This window comes from Cupressus sempervirens, chromosome 3 (assembly GCF_028749045.1).
Source record: "Cupressus sempervirens isolate cs-2001-9-10 chromosome 3, ASM2874904v1, whole genome shotgun sequence".
Classification (NCBI taxonomy): Eukaryota; Viridiplantae; Streptophyta; class Pinopsida; order Cupressales; family Cupressaceae; genus Cupressus; species Cupressus sempervirens.
The window spans coordinates 28,631,252-28,651,022 of NC_143120.1; the positions used below are offsets into that span (position 1 = coordinate 28,631,252).

At 37.7% G+C, this 19,771-nt stretch overlaps 1 protein-coding gene across 2 annotated transcripts in view; it reads left to right on the forward strand.

Annotated features, from left to right (window-relative positions):
* Nucleotides 1–6,871: 6,871 nt before the first annotated feature.
* LOC149564604 (Acyl-CoA N-acyltransferases (NAT) superfamily protein) overlaps nt 6,872–19,771 on the forward strand; it is a 73,711-nt gene continuing 60,811 nt past the window's right edge. Inside the window, exons 1-2 of one of the 2 annotated variants that reach the window (XM_089818152.1) lie at nt 6,873–7,222; nt 7,467–7,538. In XM_089818152.1, coding sequence (XP_089674278.1) covers nt 7,039–7,222; nt 7,467–7,538 — 256 coding nt within the window. In that variant the 5' untranslated portion in view covers nt 6,873–7,038. Of the gene's footprint in view, nt 7,223–7,466; nt 7,539–19,771 lie in introns of both variants that reach the window. The other variant, XM_089818153.1, reaches the window with a different exon arrangement.

Consider the following 19,771-nt stretch of genomic DNA (forward strand, 5'->3'; position numbering starts at 1 on the left):
GTAGACCAAGAGTGGGGAATGAGAATACTCATCAAGATACCCAAGTCTCCAACCAAGACTCATCTAAGAACAATCTCCTCTCAAGTCCATATCAGGTGACTGCCCCTTGGACTTCCTAATGAAACCATCAACCGTCCCAACAAATACTTCTCTAATCCAAGAGAAATCAACGTCACCACCGTCTGTAAGTATCCATGAGCACCTGTAACCAATCAATCCATGCCAACTCCAAATGAAACATAGCAATATCATGAAGTATCCAGCTTATGATCAGTGTACTCAATACCAAGAAACTAAACCAAGATCAATGTCAAAGTTCCAACCATGGCCTCAAGAACATAAACATGACAGCATGATCTTACCATCTCAACTAAAGAGATAACATGCTCCACATGAACACACCATAACATGTCACAACTCTAAACGCGTATCAAGAGTATACCATGACATAATAATGAAACCATCCTCACACCAAGGATAAGATGCCAAATAAAAGCATAAACCACACCTTTGCCAAGAACCCTGTGAGTCCTCAAGATGCAACCATCTCCACACACCATGAAGAAAAACATCTCCACATACCAGGAAGAACCATCTCCATACACCATGAAGATAACCAAGAACTCCATGGGTCCTCAAGATCTAACCATCTTCACACCATGAAGATAACAAGTGCACCATGCAAATGTCAAAGACGCTTCTGCAACAACAGGATCTAAGATAAATCTCCAACATCTGCAAACACTCAATAAATATATCAATGCCAACAACTCCCACTCAACCGTGGTACCAAGTCACCTATGGCATCATAAAATCCATCCTCTCCAAACCAAGAAGATATAAACCAAACCAGGAACTAATCCTGCACTGTCACCCCATCACTGTCACAAGCTCCTACTAAACTGTGTATCCGAGCTATCCATGACATAATGATGAAAAAAACCCATCCTCTAACCATGAGAATCAACCAAGGCATCAAACCATCAAAGAACTCAAAATGCACATCATGAGCTGCTCAAAAGAAACCAAATAACCATGATCCTCAACCAAGAAGATATACCACCATAACTGAATCAGAAATCCAAGCTGATGAACATCAAGGATGTACCTGTATATCCAATCATGTCATGCCAAAATCCATGGTACCATGATCACATCCATGAACTGAGCATCTGGCTCTCAAAGTGTCCAACCTGTCAGCATAAAATAGTCAACCACAATCCTCCACCATGACTGTACCTGGTAACAACATCTCATCCCTTCTACATGAAGAAAATAGTAAATCATGTGACTTAGGGCATAGACAATCCTAAATCCAAGCCACCAATCTGAATATGCATCAATAATGAAGATCAATAGGCAAAGACAACCCATAACCAAGCCATAAATGCAACCTGTAAGTATAGACCGCTTACAACACTGCACAACTTGTAGACCCAACAAGTCATCATGCATATCCAAACCAAACACTGATAACCATATCATCATGAGACCAATCTTAAATATGAACTGAGTATACAATGACATCAAAACTTAAATCTCCAATGCCATAAACTCACAATGTTACCATAGTCAAAATATATCTATAAACTGTTCAGATAAATATATCAACAAAAAAAATCATGCCAAACCTACACCAAATCTGAACCAATGTGTAGAGCTCTCCAAGAGCTTTCCGTTGACTACTCGAAGTCCAAAATCTGACTCCGTATGCACAAGTTATGCCCTAATCCGTGCTCAAAATAAATAACATCTGACTTTAGGGCTCTTAAAAACTGACAAAATTTCAAAATCATAAAACCAAACCTACACCATCTTGTAGTGCTCTGAATTAGCTTTCCAACGCCTGTAAGAACTCTGAAATCCGATATTCTGAGAGAAAGTTATGGTTGTTTTACTAAAATTGTCTTTTTACCATTTTCAATACGATTTTTCATTTTTAATATTTTTTTTCAGTGACGAAAAATTCTGACATGATTAAATTTGACAGCCATCATGAGCTGAAACCAAAAAACTCTTTCATTTCCTCTTAACATGGCCAAACTAGGGCATATTATATATCAAAATTTATGGAAATGTCAACTCGGATCCAATGGTGAGGTCTGTTTTTACCCAGGAGGTCATTTCTGCAAGCTAACCCCCCAAAACCCTCATTTAAATGAAACATCTGAAAAACTCTTTTGTCCAACAAATTCTCATGCCCAAATATTTTAACATCCCATCATAATAGCAAATCCAAAACCCTCAGATCTGCAATAATTATTCATATATCTTGCCCTTTCTTTTATCCTCTCATGCATTCCCATGGATTCAATCTAGGGTTACAATAATAAAACCATAGCTCTGATACCACTTGTAAGAAAATTTGGCAAGAAAGAATATAATCGTTTCCACATAACCCATAATAGATCTGAAATAAACACGAAATTAAAATCCATATGCAAGAGAATAGACAACATACCCACAAAATTGTGACACAAGATATACTCTGGGAAACCCTCATTGAGGGAAAAAACCCAGCCTCCAAAAACATCCATCACCATGTATTATTCAGCAAAAAATACCATTGCCATACAACCATGGAAGACTTCATGGCCATAGCCACAACCGAGCAAACTATGTGAACAAGCATGAATCCACACATCCCATGCCATGCTTTCAACCTTCACAAATGCTCCCTTGGCTAACTTGTCAAGCCTTGTCCTGCTCGACTCTTGCCTTTTTCATTCTCACTCTCTCTACAACAACTACCCTTGTGGCTGCTTATATAGTAGCAAGTCCCACAAAACCACTAAGTGGTATTACATAAACCATGTGCTAAAACCATGTGCTACCTAACCCACTGACCCCACATTTAATATTGGGCATTTAATTCTTTTCCCCAATATTAAATAATTACATGAAACATTATCACAATGTTAATATACAACTCATCAAGAATATTCCATGGGAATCTTTACATGTTGCACATCCATCTAGGCACAACATTACATAATAAAATAACAATATTATGCAATGTGTGCAACACCCAATATCTCAACAATCCCACCTATCTATAAGAGTCGATATCATGGCTTGATGTAGTCTGATCTATGGTAGGACTACTATCTAGTATAGCCCTACATTTCTCAGTAACTGTATATCATCCTCATCTAGCTCAAATAATCTCTCTTTGATGGTAACACAAAACTCTCCAAAGGGATGCTCTTAGAGATGAACTATGCCATGTAAGCACAAATAAACAACATATCGGTCTTATATATTATCAAATCTGTAAACTTAACTTGACCAGGTCAAGGTCGACCTTCTTGGGTCAAGGTTGACCTTACTAGGTCAAGGTCAACCTTTATGGGTCAGGGTTGACCTTGTTGGGTCAACAATGACCTCATCCCAGAATGAGTGGAAATCTGAAAGTCTATGTCAACCTTCTTGGGTCAGGGTCAACATTTCTGGGTCAGGGTTGACCTTTAAGGGTCAAGGTCAACCTTGCTTATAGAAATCACATATTTGGAAAGTATAGAATCAAACAATAGCAAAATCACCTTGGGATGTGTTTGTCCGCTAGCTACACACTGTCTCAATAGCTCTCTATGCGTGTCACTCAAAGTTCTTCTCTCCTCAACATCTTGCTTCCTCTTTCTAAATCTTAAAAAGGTAAGCATGAGTAAGTATGACTTCCTTTTCATTATTTATAGATAAAATTAGAATTTCTTTTAGGGTTTACTCATGGTAATCTCGGATTCCTCTTGCCTCATACATTTAGATAGACATTCACTCTTTTCATCATAACTTGAGCTTGGTAACTCCATTTTTGGTGTTGTTAGTGGCATTGGAAATGTGATTTAGATACCTCAATCCTTGAATTAATTTAGGAAGGTTATGAATCCTTCTAATTGGTACAAGGGAGATCTTTTCAACAGACTATGTATTTAGTGTCTAGAGTTGTCCTTATCACTTTATTTCATCCTTTAGAAATAGAAAGCCGAAACAAGGGGGCATAAGGGGCTTTATGCACTTCTCAACTATCATTTAGTAAGCTTTAGGTGGTTTATGGATTTTCATTAATCTTTCATGTTGCAAATTCTAACAATTTTTTGCAGGATCTCTACATTGAGGACTTGGCTATATCCTTTTTATTTACTATGATGTTTTCTTACTTTAGCTTGCATATTCACGTAGTGTCATATTTGAGCTAAAGTGGGGGATAAATGTATCATCTTAAAATGGAAGAACTTCCATCTTGGTAGGTTTAACACCCTCTTTTAGTACATTTATCATGATATATCTACATTTAGGATGCATTCCACACTTGATTCCTTCGTTCTAGGTGAAATTAGGGTTAGGATCTCGAAGCTTCTCCTTAATTTCCCTCCTCTATGGCTCTATTTTCTAGGTAGGACTTATGAATAGGTCCTCCTAGCCTTCATCATATTCATTATAGGATTTTGTGCCTATTATTGGCATTCAATTCTATTCTGATATCATTTTTAGGTTTTCAAGTATCCTTAGGACTTTCTGTTTTCTACTCTAGTTGGGTTTTAACCCCTAGGTCAACCCCAACCTAGGGCAGGGTCGAGGTTGAGGTCAAGGTCATCCTTGAACTTCTTTGGGATTTTATCCCCCTTTTTAGATTTTGGTCCCAAAGGGTCCCAAAATCAATGTCAGGCTTTCAGATTTGGATGTAGAAGGGGTTTAATTTGAGATTCATTTAATTATTTTCCCTCCTTAGTTGTTTATTATGATTGGACCATAATTCGAGGTAAAATTTGAATTATGGGTCCTCACATTACTTTAGGAGTCTGACCTTGAAGCTTCTTTATAAAGACTCTCATTTGCATCTATCTACAACTAGGAGACAACTAGAAGAGAACTAGAAGGACAACTAGAATCAAGAGATGATGCTATGAAGATGCAAGATTGCAAGAGAATGATATAGAAGATCAAACTATTGTGGATATCAAGCATTTTGACACCATTGTGAACATCTATTTGGAGCAAGAGAGATCCAATCTTCCTCGATTTGCCATTATCGTTATTCAAGCATTCAAAGATACAGTCATGGGGTAGCAATTACAAATTATGATTTTGGTACTTTAGCCTTGGGGGCTTGGTGTGCTTTCTTATCTTATTCAAGTTTGTGTATTGCTTTCTCTCTCTCTCTCTCTCTCTCTCTCTCTCACACACACACACACACACACACACACACACAATGTATATACATGTGTGTGTATACACACACACACACACACACACACACACACACACACACACACACACACACATATATGTGTATATATGTATAGATATAATGTATGTGTGTGTGTGTGTGTATTTATGCCAGGGTTTCAATCTGGTAGATTAGATCTTGGTATTACACGTTCAATACACGCACACAAATTCTATTATATCTAGCTATTTGTGAAGGTGGAAATCACCAAAATGAGGGTTTGACTAAGGACTATATAACCACCCCAAAAAACCCATTTTTAGATATATGCAGGTGCATTTTTGAAGATTGGAATACAAATTTGGATACCCTTTTCGACAAACTTTTGAGATTTGCGAACAAAATTTTCATTGGAGCAGTACAGGTCAAGGTTGACTTTTCAGGGCACAAGTGTGCCTCCGGGTGAGATTGTGCCCTGCCGATTGGGTCAAGGTCGACTTGCCTTCAGAAGGATAAATTTTTTCTAGTTTTTCTCTGTCTTGACATTTCTAATCTAGAATAGGTTGCAAATTTTCTAAAAATCACGTATAGGCATCATAAATGATGTATTTCTAGATTGGTGTTATTTTGAGGTATGCATCTTATCTTGTTTAATTTCAAACATTTCTATTACTTATTCCATATAAACTCTAAAGCAATAAATGAATGGTGGTGAATATTATAAGCATTGTTAAAGATCCATTTCTACCCTATTCAGTTATATTGTATTGTATGGGTTGGAAAATCTCCAAGGTTTAATCCTTTGACTAGGATTAGGGTTATAGTTAAGCTTGGGGTTAGCATTGTCAATAAGATTTAGTATAAGATTAATGATTAAGTTAAAGGATTACTTAATGGTTACTACTATGGTTAGGGTTGAGATTTTCATTAGGGCTAGGGTTACGCTTTCGTGAGACTTAGCAATATGGTTAGTTTATGGTCAAAGTTATGGTCTTTATTATTGTTAGAGTTATGATAATGGTGTATGTCTATGTCATGATTAAGCTTTGTGTTATGTCTAAAATTTGGGTTATGAGTTGGTGTAGGACTATGATAATGGCTCTTGGCAATAGATTATGATTATGATTAAATAGTCTTCCAATTTATCTTATTATTTGTACAAATATATACAACATTATATACCAATTTTTTAAAATCTCCAATTCATCTTCAATGTCTCATTAGCATACCTATTCCACCATAAGATGGATTGCTAATTTTATTGTCCAAGTTTAAGACATGCAAGATGATTTAAAATTACCAAATATAAATGAGCCAAAAAAGAAGAATAAGGATAAAAGGCTAAAAATATATATTTTAATTTGGTGATGCAATAATAAATGAAAAAATGGCAGTAAAAACAAATAAAAGATGAAATCTAGATTAAAAGTTTTACACGATTTAAAAAAAAGACAAGTATATAAACTCAATTTTTTGAATGAAATTTACTTGTAAGCAAGCAAAACTTCTACAAATAGTCTATCATCTAAATTAATGTGAATTTTAAATTTTAAAAATATTAAAATTATGAAGTTTTTATAAAAAACCTATTTAGTGGGAAAAAACCAAGACCATATCTTTATTTTATTTTTTTGATTGTTTTCCAAATTTTAATTGTATTATTTTTAATATAAGGGAGGGACTATTTATCAGAAAGAAAGAAAGAAAAAGTTCTTTCACTACGAAATGTCCCATTCGTTATTCGCGTAAAATTCCCGCTACCCACTGCGAACTAGGTCCCCAGACCGTGGGAAAACCATTCGACGGGCTTGAAAATAATTGATTAACCGTTGTTCCTTCAATTACCGTCTGCAGGTAGATTTGTCCATGAAATGAAGATGAAGCAAGTTACCATACTAGGCAAGAAGGTTGTATTGGTACCTTATATGCAGCAGCATGTTCCTACATATCATGAGTGGATGAAGGACCCTGCTCTCCTACAAGCTACTGGATCAGAAGCCCTCACACTTGAAGAAGAATATGCAATGCAAGAAACATGGGTTAAAGACCCAAAAAGTAAGTGATGAGTTTCTTTCCATAGTTATTATGCAGTTTGTTTGTTATGGAATTTGTGCCAATTGGATGCCTTTGTTAATGGGATTTTAAATGTTTTATTTAAACTGAATTTGTGCCAATTGGTATTTTTGTTTATGTAATTCTTACTGTTATGGGATTTCAGTGATGGGTGCTTTCTAATTGAATTTGTGCCAGTTGGACTGCTGGTTGATGAAATTTTTTAGTGTTGAGTGTCTATCTGCAGAATGCACTTTTATTGTGTTGGATAATCAAAGGATAACGGGAGAGTTCAGCCATGGAGAACCTCATGTTGAAGGTTCTCTCTCTCTCTCTCACTCTCACACACACACACACACACACACATTCATGATAGTCATAGTTTTTCTTTCAATTTAAGAAAGTAAGATTATCTTTTGGTTTGATACACCTTGGATCGGGTTAAGGGCAGCTTTTAAGGCAGTGGAAGGTATACTGGACTGGATAATGTAGAATTGTAGCTACAAACATGGGTCATGCTTGAATGCACCCCATAACCATATGATTTGTATGTGTCATGCTAGAATGCACTTCGAAATCATCAGATTCACAAACATGCCGATGCTTTACTGTACTCCAGAATCAGGGCAACGTGCCTTGCCCCCTATCTGTTAGAGTTGTAGGTTGAGCTTGGTGAGGAAAGTTTGAACTTGGGTCAATCTCTTTGTTATTGTGAGTAAGTTAAGCTAGCCGAGCAACTTCCTACATTAGTCTTGCTATGAGGTTTATGCAAAACTTTCCAGATCTTTACAACAGCTACAAAAACTTAACAAAAATAAACATGAATAGCGTGTGTATTAAAACACAATGATTTACGTGGAGAAAACCCTTTCATGAGAAACTCCACTCCAAAAGCCACCCAGTATATTATTGAGAAATTAACAACAGATTAGGGTATATTGCAGAGCAAGCTTCTGATGGGAGTATCACCATTGGAGATGCAAAGGCAACTCAATGCTTTTATACTCTTAGAATACATCTCAATACAAAGCCGTTATAAAATGACCCCACAAAATAGGGTTACCTTTTAGGGGAATCAAAGAACACAAAATATCTATTAGTGACCTAATGGTGAATGGTCAATATTTACAATGCTAAATTATACATAAAATGTGGCTTTTGAGGGTGCTGTACGTACACCCCCTTTGAGATGCACACCCCTAGACCCACAAAGTGGGTACCCCCACTTTTAATCCTCCACGCTCATTTATCAACGATAACTTTTTTTTATGGGTAATAGGCTGAAGCCAAGGTTAGTTATGATTATTTATTGTAATTAATTATTATTATTTGTTAAGCTCGAGTAGAACCAAACCCAGGACCTCCCTAAGAAGAGGCTCACAATTTACCATTGTGTTGTAGGCTTTTGTCTAGCAATAACCTTTTGTTATTACAAGGTAGAGACACAAATTTCTTGATGGTTATTATAATTATATCATTATTTCCTTTTTGTAAAATAAAAGGTTTTAGGTAACTATATAATACAATGATTACAAGGGAAGTTACAAAGAAGTCAACCAGCCAAGGCCGGAACAAGAGGAGAAACAACAATATAGCAGGAAAGTAGAAGGAACGAGCCATCTGCTTAAGCCAGATATAAAGATAACGTTTTTGGAGATTAACTCCTATAATCATTGACTTCATTTTGAGATCTTTTGATGTGCTCTAGTTCAGGGGAAGAGAAGCTTTCATTAATTTTATCAATGCGAAAAATGTTTGCGCGGTTGGAAGGCAGTGCTGATAATAAGCATAGACTCCTCACAAATCTCTCATTTAGTAATTCCATTTTCCTTCTCAGTAGAGTTGTTGGTGGCTATACCTAGGCCAAAGGCCTATTTGAGCTGAGTTACTAGAAGATATGGCAACCCCACATTCTTGAACACTGCGAAGGTTACCCTTAGAAGTTCCATTGAACAAGAGGAAATCTCCATGGCCCATTACAGGAGTAGATCTGTTTTGAAGAGATTCTTTTCGTTTTGACTTTGGAAGAATGCATAGCAGAAGCTCAAAGAAGAGCTTGGAGTTTATAAGCAATAAGCCAAGGAGGAAGTCCATGGTCTCTTAATATTACTTTATCATGAGCCTTGCAAATACCCCAAAATATCTAATGTGGGAGTAGAAGGGAAGAAGTAAGAGGCCAACAATTTTCATTTGAATAGTCTGGATTTGTTCGTGGAATTCCAAAGCCTCGTTGAAGGAGGTGTTGGGAGGTTGGTGCCTCCGTCCCCTCTAGGTAAAGGTACTATTCAGCATAGATTGATGGATTTGTGACATGTGCTTAACCGCCTCCCATGGATCCTTGTCTCTAGCTGTTGTGACGTTCATTGACAGCTCGAGCTTTTGGTGTAATGGCAATAGTGATTCCAACAAGTGGTATTAGAGTGTTGGGTTACGGGTTCAAATCCCTCGAGTTATGCTGAGGGGGGTATTGTTGGGAGGTTGGTGCCTTCGTCCCCTCTAGGTGAAGGTGTTTAGCATAGAGTGGTGGATTTGTGACAGGTGCTTAACCGCCTCCCATGGATCCTTGTCTCTAGCTATTGTGACGTTCATTGACAACTCAAGCTTTTGGTGTAATGGCAACAGTGATTCCAATAGGAGGTTGGAGCATTAACATCAGTAGATAAGATAAGGTAAGATAATTTTATTAATGTCTAACAAGGGACTAGAATGAGGGTCTAAGGGACTGCCAAAACACAACAAGAGAAGCCAACCAACAACGGGAATACCAAATAGTGCCCAGGAAAATTAAAACAAAGCACAAACAAGAGATGAAGGTCGCCGCCAACAACAAGCTAGATACACCATGCTGTGGAGAAGAAATTCCAAACTAAAGGATACAACCTAGGGTGAGAGGCAACCTCATGTTGTCTTTGAGAGCCATTGGAAGTGGAGAGTTGCTATTGTGTGTGAATTTTGCGAGGTCTCATAGACCTGATGTGCATAGAGGTATGGAGACGAAGCGCTCGCTTGGTCCCTCGAGTGGGAGAGACCACCTAGTAGGAGGTGGTGAGCTGATTTGTGGCTTGTCTCGAGGGAGACTGAATCTGTAAGGTGTGGTCTCAAAGCCTTGTGGTCACTTGAAGCTAAAAGGGCTAGGCACCACTTATTAGTGTACTCGAAGAAGGATGAGAGAGATCGACATCCTCTGAATAGACAAGAGAACCTCCCTCTGATCTCATAGTAAAGGAGCAACAATATATAGAGTGCATCTCTGTCTCAGGTCCCACATGTCACAAAGCTAACACATTTGATCCTTCCTATCTATTTGGTGATTTGTCTGAATACGAAGTTGATGAGAGGCCACCTTGAAAGAGCCTAAGGAAATGCAAAGTGCGTGTGTCCAATGCTAAGAGAGGTATGAAGGTCGCACAATGACTCCATCCTATACATCAAGAAATCGCTATGTAGAATGCCATCCACAGTAGTAGCCCCCCTGAGGGGTCGACCCAAGTCATAAAGATATATTGCTTGCAAATGTCCATCCTGATGTGCCCTTTTAACTCTTGACAAAAAGGGAGGAGATGAGTGGGTGCATCCAAGGAGTACTAGAAAGGAGTAAGGTGGTCCATCTTGATCTCCATAGACTTCAACAAAGTAGAAACCTGGGCATACCAACACTGGGCCCGACTAGTGGAGTTAGCACCCACAATCACCTTTGAGGAGCGATAGACCAAGAGTATTTGTGCTGCCTCAGCTGAATTTGCAAGCACTGAAGACAGTGGAGGAACTGACCAGGTCAAAGACAACTCTAAGTCTGAGATGATGTGCCCTAGACTCGACCATAATAAAATTGTGAGTAGTCTGGTAACACTTGATGATAAGTTTGAGAAGGGTTTGGACCCTTTCCATCGAAGCCCAATCTAACTCCAAAAGAGAAGGCCCTTAGACCACGAAACCACAAAGCACGGTTGACCTAATCAAAGTGTCCAAGAGAGCCATCTTGGACGTGGTGTCTTGGAAATGATATTGGAAGCAAGGGTTGCATGGCAGGTCTCATACTGAAACAAGGACCAAAGAACTTGACCCCCAGATTTGTGTAGAAAGAAGACATCTTAACCTCTAAGGCTTGGAAAAAAAGTGGAGATGAGAGGTCTTCAGGCAATTGAAGATTATCACCTGAGTCTTGCCTGAATTAACCGCTAGTTACTGCAAGTCACAGAAAGAAGCTAGATCATCAAGTAATCGTTGAAGACTCTTCGAGGAGGAGGCTAAGAGAACCACATTGTCTACAAAAAAGCATAAGGAAGATTAAGGTTTGGTGTAAGAGGCAACTGTCATCTTGGGGCGAGTTCTTCCGAAGGAAAGCCTCTAGCTCATCAATATATATGTCAAATAAGGTAGGGGGGAGGGTACAACCCTACTTCACCCCAATGGTGCTTTGTATGGAATCCAAAAATCCCTGTTGAGTCCCGAATTTTCCCACCACACTCTCATACAATCTCATGACAGTTGTTAAAAGAATCTCAGAGATCCCCATGTCTCTAAGTCTCTGAAATAAGGTCGCTCAAGGAACAAAATCAAATACTTTGTGAAAATCCATGAAGCAATAATAGTCCTTTGCATTGCAATGCTTAGCCTCCTCAATGATAGCCCATAGAGTTAGAATGTGGACCATAGTTTTAAAAAGTCTGCCCTAAAATCAACCTACCCCCTCACCCTAAGATGGAGTTAGTCAAGCTTCTTGGAAAGAATAGTGTTGCAATAGTGTGCAACACTATAACATATTGTTTGTAAAATGTACGCTTGACCATAATGCTCCTGTAGTTGTTGGTGTCTAAGGCTGACCCGACCTTGTGAATTGGATGAATGATATGTTGCGACCAAGAACGGGGGAAACCTTACACACCACCTTGTTGAAGAGCACTACAAGGGAGGGGCCCTAAACTGTACTGCCAAGCTTGAAAAGTTCCACTTGGAACCCTTCTTCATCCACAACTCTTTTGTTCTTCATGGATTTGACAACCTCACTGATGTTGGAGAAGGTGAACAAATGACAATGCGAAGGGGGGGTGAGGAGGATGCGGGGTTGGTCTAGAATATCATAAAGGGGGGATGTGTGCAAGGCCAGGGAGCTAGGATCCAACGTGGAAGGGTGGGAAGTCAGGGAGAAAGGGTATTGCAAAAGGACTTGGGGGACTGCAAAAGCGAGGTGTGAAGGGATCTACACTAGATTATGATGAACGACTGCTTTTTATGGCCGAGAAAGTGACAAAAGTAGAGACATTTTCCTAAAGAAGCTTCTAGACTTCATAGACAAAGTGACAATGTATAAAGTGGTGGGTCCTATTTTCGTTGTCCTAACAACAGAGAAGGTGCCGGTTGGGTCCGATGAAACCTCTTTGCATGTGGTTATGGTTTTTGTTTAGAAGACAGAGAAAGAAATGAATCTTAGGGATAGCCCCTCTATGTCCCCTCTATGCTAAATATACCTCCACATATTTGAAATAGGAAAACTCCTTTGCAATTTGTAGTCTTTGTGAAGAATATAATTGTGATTATCTTGTAAGCTTTCCCAAATGAGAGCACTCTCAACATAAAGACTGAGTGGGATTTTATTGATCATGAATTGGGAAAAAGTACAGTATGCTTTTCTTTATAAAATTCAAGTGGTGGTTCATATGAGCCCAATCTTTGATTTCATTGAAGCTTTTGAAGTTTGGAGGAGAAATGGAAGCAGACAAGATATTCTATTTGTTGAGGAAACTTGGTGCTTAAATTATCCCATGATTTTGTCTTCTTAAAAATTAATATTATTGCCATTGCTGGAAAATCAAGAAATGTGTGGAGAGATATGAGGGAGGGTGGCTTCCAAATTCCTCCAGATTTGGAATTTCTTACTTGTAGAGGCAGCAACCAATTAGTATTTTTAAACTTGGCAATTGTAATTTTGGGCAAGGAAAGAAGACCATCATTTGTCCTTGAAGATGAACATGTACCAAAGGAGTTTGGCTGCTAAAGTTGTTCAATACTCCTGAATGCGCCAAAAACCAATACCTATTTCTTCTTACTTCTGATTAGTTTATCCCATTTAACAAGATGAAATTTCCTCTGTCACTTTTTCCCCCTTCCCACGTAAGTCTATGGAGGAGTTGTTCATCTTTTCATCATGATACTTTTTGCAGCAATAATGATGCTCATCAGATATATGGTCTAGGCAACCAAAAATTAGTTAATAAGCAGGAGACAGTGTTGATGTTTTGTCCAAAAAATAGTGATAAACAACAATAAATAAATTAGAATAAAGATGCACTAATGACACAAGAGTTTATCCTGGGAAAACCCTTCCACTTGAAGAGAAAAACCCAGCCACACCAAAAAAAATCTCTTTTATTGATCATAAAATATTTGAGTACAATGCTTTCACTTGATACAATACACAAGGTAATCATGTATATATATAGATTTGAAGACCCTTCATTTCACAATTGAAGGTCTTTTCCATTTTCATAAACACTTCTCTTCATATTTCCAAACACATGCCTCTTTGCATGACATGTCTTTACATATTATATCATCTCAAATATTATCATAAATATCTTCTTTAGCTGAAGATGACCATACCGGTCATATTTCTATTTCATAAAATCAAAGATAAAGATCTCCATTGCAGCTACAATTTTCTACACTCCCTCTTAGCAAGAGAGAGATCTTTAGTATGGAAGGCACACATAGCTGCAACCAAAGATTGCAATCACATGAAACATGTTATCTTAGGATAACATAATTTACCACAGTTACTTCATAAGCACATAAAATTAAAGTCATGGAGTCACTCACATGACCTCCACCATGCCTACTCGAAGAGGGTGGTCCACCATACCTACTTGCAAAGGGTGGAATGAGGGCTTTCACCTCATACTTCTCCCTGAGAAGAATGCATTTTCACCATGCCTCATCGAAGAGGGTGGATCCGCCATACCTACTCGCAATGGGTGGAACAAGGAATTTCACCTTGAACTTCTCCCACATAAAACTCATTATCAAGGGAGTGCACCTTGAGCTTTATAGAGAAAAGCTCATTAACAATGGATTGCACCTCAAACTTCTCTCACAGAGAAGAACTCATTAACATGGGTTTGCACCTTGAACTTCTCTCACAGAGAAGAACTTATTAACAAGGGATTGCATCTCAAACTTCTTTCACAATGAAGAACTCATTAACAATGTGTATAGGAATGATTGAGATTCTCTCTCAACAAAGGCTCCCTCTCAGCAAGGACAACTTTTATCACTACAATAAAATAGCTGATGTAACCTCCCTTTGATGCTGAAATATCTCTCTTTGAATATGTATTGTGAAAGCAACATTCTCATCTCATTGCTTCTTGTTGCATCCTGCAACCAAGAGAGATAAAATCAACCTATCATGAAAAGATGTAGAGATTAATGCTAAAACGTATACACTAATCCCAGATATAGAACAAAAGTCCATGGTCTATAGAATACTTTCTTTGTAGTTTAATCTTCTCAAACATGTTCACAAATATGGATCAATAACTAGAATTCATATGCTTATATACCAACACTAGAAGTAATGCATACAATATACTGCACAACTGCTACAAGAAAATATGATAGTAAAAAAATACTATAGATTTTCATGAAGACCCATTAAAGATGACAGAAAGGCTCTAGCCAATGATTACTCAACAAAAATAGTTCCACCCAATTTAAAAGTTTCCTATTAGTTACAGATGACAAATCACAAATATAGAAAATTAACTTAAGCATCTCATAACAAATGAATTCCAAAAACATGCAAGCTTCTTAAGATTAGATTAAATGATAGAAAATACGTAGCTTGTTAAGCGTGCTCATCTTTCGTTACAACTTCTTGACTTTAAGGTAAATAGAACCAAAAAAAATGCAAGAATGAATGCTAGAGCAAGTTTTTCCCTTGATCTAATCACTCTCTTGCAGAAATTGTCATCGCGAAAATAGAAGCCAAGAGAACTTCTACTATTGCAGGTATTCATTATACTTGAATTAATCTTGAACAATCTCCAAAACTTTGCAAGTTCTCGATATGTTTCAGATCAAATATCTTCAGCCTTTGCTTTCACCAAGACCTTCCTATGTCCAAGGCCATCTGAGCGTTTATCTTGAGGGCACCCAGTGCCACATCTTGTAAAGCGGTGGTCTACAACTAATTACAAATAACTGTCATCAAAGGGTCTGACCACATCGTTGGTTAACAGATTGTTCTCCTCAAATACTTTTTTTACTGCCCAAATCACGAAAAACAAATGTTCCCAATAGTTGGGAAGTTAGGTTACACTGCTGAAACTTCCCTCTGATTTGTAAGGTACAGCTCCCTTTTAGTGAATGATAAGCAATGAATATGTTTATGTGTCCTATCTAACAAGGGTATGCTCTTAACCGGAGAGCAGAAGAGGTGATAACTAAGTCTTCCATAGCCATAAATTACTCAGGCATAAATAGCTCTGCAACTGAATTTTACTCCACTCACAACTGTGAATGAGCTGAACTTCAACTTCCTTTCTTCCTATTTCTACATGCAACTAATAACACTTTACATGAATAACTTACATTTGCTCTTAAGAATGCAAAAGAGCGATGAAAGTAAAGGTAACAAAACCGTAGTAGCTCTCAGATTACTTACTGATTATCAAATTCTAAAAAAGCTTCTACTCTGCTAAAGTCTAACAATCACCTAGTTCGATTAATATTCCATCCATCACATGTAAGAAGAAAATTACAACTAACAAACAAAAAATTCTGATAAGATTCTCGAGACTCACTTAGTTGTCTTAGTAACAGGGGGAGAATGCACACCAAAAATTTGCCAATCCTTTCTATTAGATTTCAAAGTAGTACATATAGGCCCTTTAACTTCCGACCATTGTAGAATTATTTCTTTGAGAAGCAAAAAGAGAGGAGAGGGATACTTGTCATTTTCCGATAGAGCAACGAGTACAAAAGATTAGGAAGTGGAAGCGTCAACATTCCCTTTGCTGGTTTTCTTGGCGTTTTCTTGGCATTTTCTTGGCTTTCATAGCTACCAAGATAGCCGCTAGGCCATTGCCGTTGGGAACTAGCACGTTATCTAAACAGATCATCCAGTATCCATGGTATCCTGCCAATTTTTCGAGTCCATTGGATCGTGCTTGCATCTTCTCTGAAGCCTTAGCCAACATCCCATCCAAGGTAGTTAACTTGTGGAGTCCGGACAAGGTAGTTAACTTGTGGAGTCCGGAAACTCTGAAAAGGAAGGATGTACTACTTCATCAATGAAATCTTGGCATGAGGTCTTCACCTGTTCAATGTCAACGACCTCTCTGCTCTTGCTTGTATGAGACTCTGTATGTAGACCACAGAGGTATTTGTAGACCGTTTCCTCCTCCTTTTTCATGGTCTCATACACTTTCCTTTTTGAATTCAAGGGATTGCATCCAATATGTCAAGTATTCTTGGCCTGTCTTTAGTATCCCCACATTGACAACATTCTCAACCTTTAAACTTATGACCTCTTCTAGTAAGGACATGTATCCCTTGTATTTATTGGCATCTACTTTCAATGCTTCGAGGTTAGTAAAGATAGCCTCCCTTAGCTTCAAAGCTTCTTTACAAAGGTTGCTGAGCTTCTCAATTATTGGCAATCCCCTTACTTTCATGTCCTCGACCCATCCTTGCCCAATATGCCCAAAGTGTCTCTCTTCTTGCAACCTGGTGATTAGGGCCTTGTTCTTCTCCAATGATGGGTCGGATGTTTTGGGGGCAGAAGAATCTGCTGGTAGAATGAAGAGTGGTGCTAACAATTGGCCAATGTACTCGGATAGTTCTTGATTGGATATCTTCAAACGGGCCTTCGACAACTTTAGCTCTTCAAACTCTTCCTCCACCTATTGGTTAGTGAATTTCTACATCCCCATCGTGGTGTCATGCCTTAGAGGCCCAACGTCATAAGTTTGGACATTAAAATCTATTGGAGAGAGGCCTGCTATGTCTCCTTCACTCTGAGCCTGGTCTATCTCCATCACCACGTTCCTAGTGTTAACATCCCTGCCTAAGGCAACCAAGGTATGAGCCTTCTTGGTTTTTTGAATAGGGGGAGGGGGATTAACCACTTGAGCAATCAAGTTCTTGGGAGGGGCACTCTCCTCTGCTCTTCTCCTCTTCCTCTCCAGAGTATTCTCCAACCATGACTCAATAGTCAGGACGTTGAGTGAGGACTGGAGGGAGTCCGCATCAAAAAGTTTCCTTGCCACTGGAGGAGTATGCTTCTGTTTTGAAGAAAAAGGAAACACAACTATTTTAGAAGAAGTATCAATAACAGAAGGAGCGTTGCCTTGGTCTTGTGGTGTCTCTTGCGGTTGTGAGTCTCCATCAAGCCCGTCATAGGGCTGGTTCCTGTCAGACGCATCCAAATTGATCACCTCTACGTTCACATCCTTCTCTTTATCTTTCTCTGTGATGTAGAGGGCACAACAAAAGTGTGCTTTATGGGCCTTTCACAAAATTTCGAAGTTGTAGAACCAACTCTTCTCCAACACTCCTCAACCCTTCCTATGTTCATAGACCTAAGAGGCCTAATTAGGCTTGGATTACAAAGAAAGTACCAAGGAATGGGTACATAGAATCAATCCAAAACTTCAAATAAATTATTCCACTCAATGCTTAGGTAGGGATTCACATTTATAATCTTTTCCAACCATTCAAATAAATGCAAGAATGTTGCAACTTTTAAGAATAATTTCTCAACGAGGGCAGAATTTAAAACCCTTAACCAGTCATTTATAAATTTTACAAATGAAATAACTAAATCAATTCCTTTTGTGATATTTAGTAACAGTGAATTACCAACATTTTCTCCAAGTTATTTCCAAATCCAAAAAATGGAAATAAAACCTTTTGCAATTTCCTCAAAACTGTTCATATTATGACAGAATCTGACTAGTCTTGACCAAAACGGCCATAACTTGTTTCAAACGTAATGAAAATCATCCAAACCAAAACCAAATCAAAGATAACTCATATACCTTTCTGAAAATATAAGTTTCAGGTCTATATCATTCAAAATGAGTTCACATCAACCAAAACATCAGATAAATTGCAGGAAAAAATAACTAGAAAACTGAATATACATCAAAATAAGTTTTCTTCCATTCCAAATCCTTCCTCCAACTTTTTCAACTTACAATTTCGTATTTTGGAGACCAAATATATATAATTTGGAAGCACATTAAACTTTCCAACCAACCTAAAACTACCCATTAACATCTTTAAACCAACTTTTAAAAAGTTGTTACCAAGTTGTAAAAGTTGTCATTACAATTTTGGCAACTTTGAACAACTTTTACAATAATTATCCAAATGACTTCAAACTTTCCATAAACCCTTAAAATATGATAGATATGACTTTTAAGACTCCAATTAATCTATTTCCACTCTATTTCGATACATTTGAGTGGTTTTATCACACTTGACATTTTTCAGGACCTTGTAAGTTACTATGCTTTTAATGGCTTTTATAGCCTTACAAAATAGTTTGAATGAACACCAAATGGTATTTAGGTCCTTACATAATATTGAAACCATATTAAAAACAATGTAAAATATGAATTTATCCATGAGATGTCCAATGAATAGGGGCTCCTGCACCATACTCCCCAACTTTGAAATTTTTCCAAGTCCTCTTGGAAATGGGGTTTCAAAGATCTCTTCATCCTCACTTTTTGTCGTTCAATCCTTTTTCTTGAGAATATGAACCTGTTAAGAACAAATTTATGTCCTCTCCAATCTGATTTCTTCATCACCTGCATTGAAATGAGAATGGAAAAAAATTCGATTAGTATCAAAATCAATCACAAAATTTGCATTTTTCTTCTCAAATCTTCCCTTTTACCATCATTCTCATCATAAATCTGATCACTCTCTAGTATTTGGCCATTATTATCCTTTATTTCTGAAAATACGTCAACATAATCATTTTCAGCAATGTCTATCTTCATGGAATCTTCAATTGGTTCAACTTTCTTATTAAATTCAATCAACTCTTCCTCTTTTGTTTCTTCTATCTGTGTTTCTCTTTGTTCTTCCTTAAGTTCATTCTCTTTTTCCACATCTTTTTCAACTCCTTGAACTTCTAAAAAACAAAATTTTTCATCTCCTTCACCATTTTCAATTCGCTGCTCTAGGATTTTAAGAAGTGCCTCCAACTTCTTTGTATTCTCCTTTACTTCTTTTTTCAATCTTTCTATCTCGTCTTGTTTTTTCTTTTTTTCTTCGTTCTTTTGTGAATCCTTATCCTGAAAATTACCATGCATCAATTTCATAAGTAAATCCATTTTCAATCAAGTCTCTTTTATCTTTCTTCTTCTTGTCTTTGATACCTCTTTTTAGGCCTTTCTCCTCTTTTCTATTTGGCCTAGTCTCTCGGTATCTAGGTTCTCTCTTCAACCTGCAAAAGACAAACAAACAACCACAAAATAACTTTTGCCAAAATCTTATGGGTTTTGATACCACTTGATGCATAGGGCACAACAAAAGTGT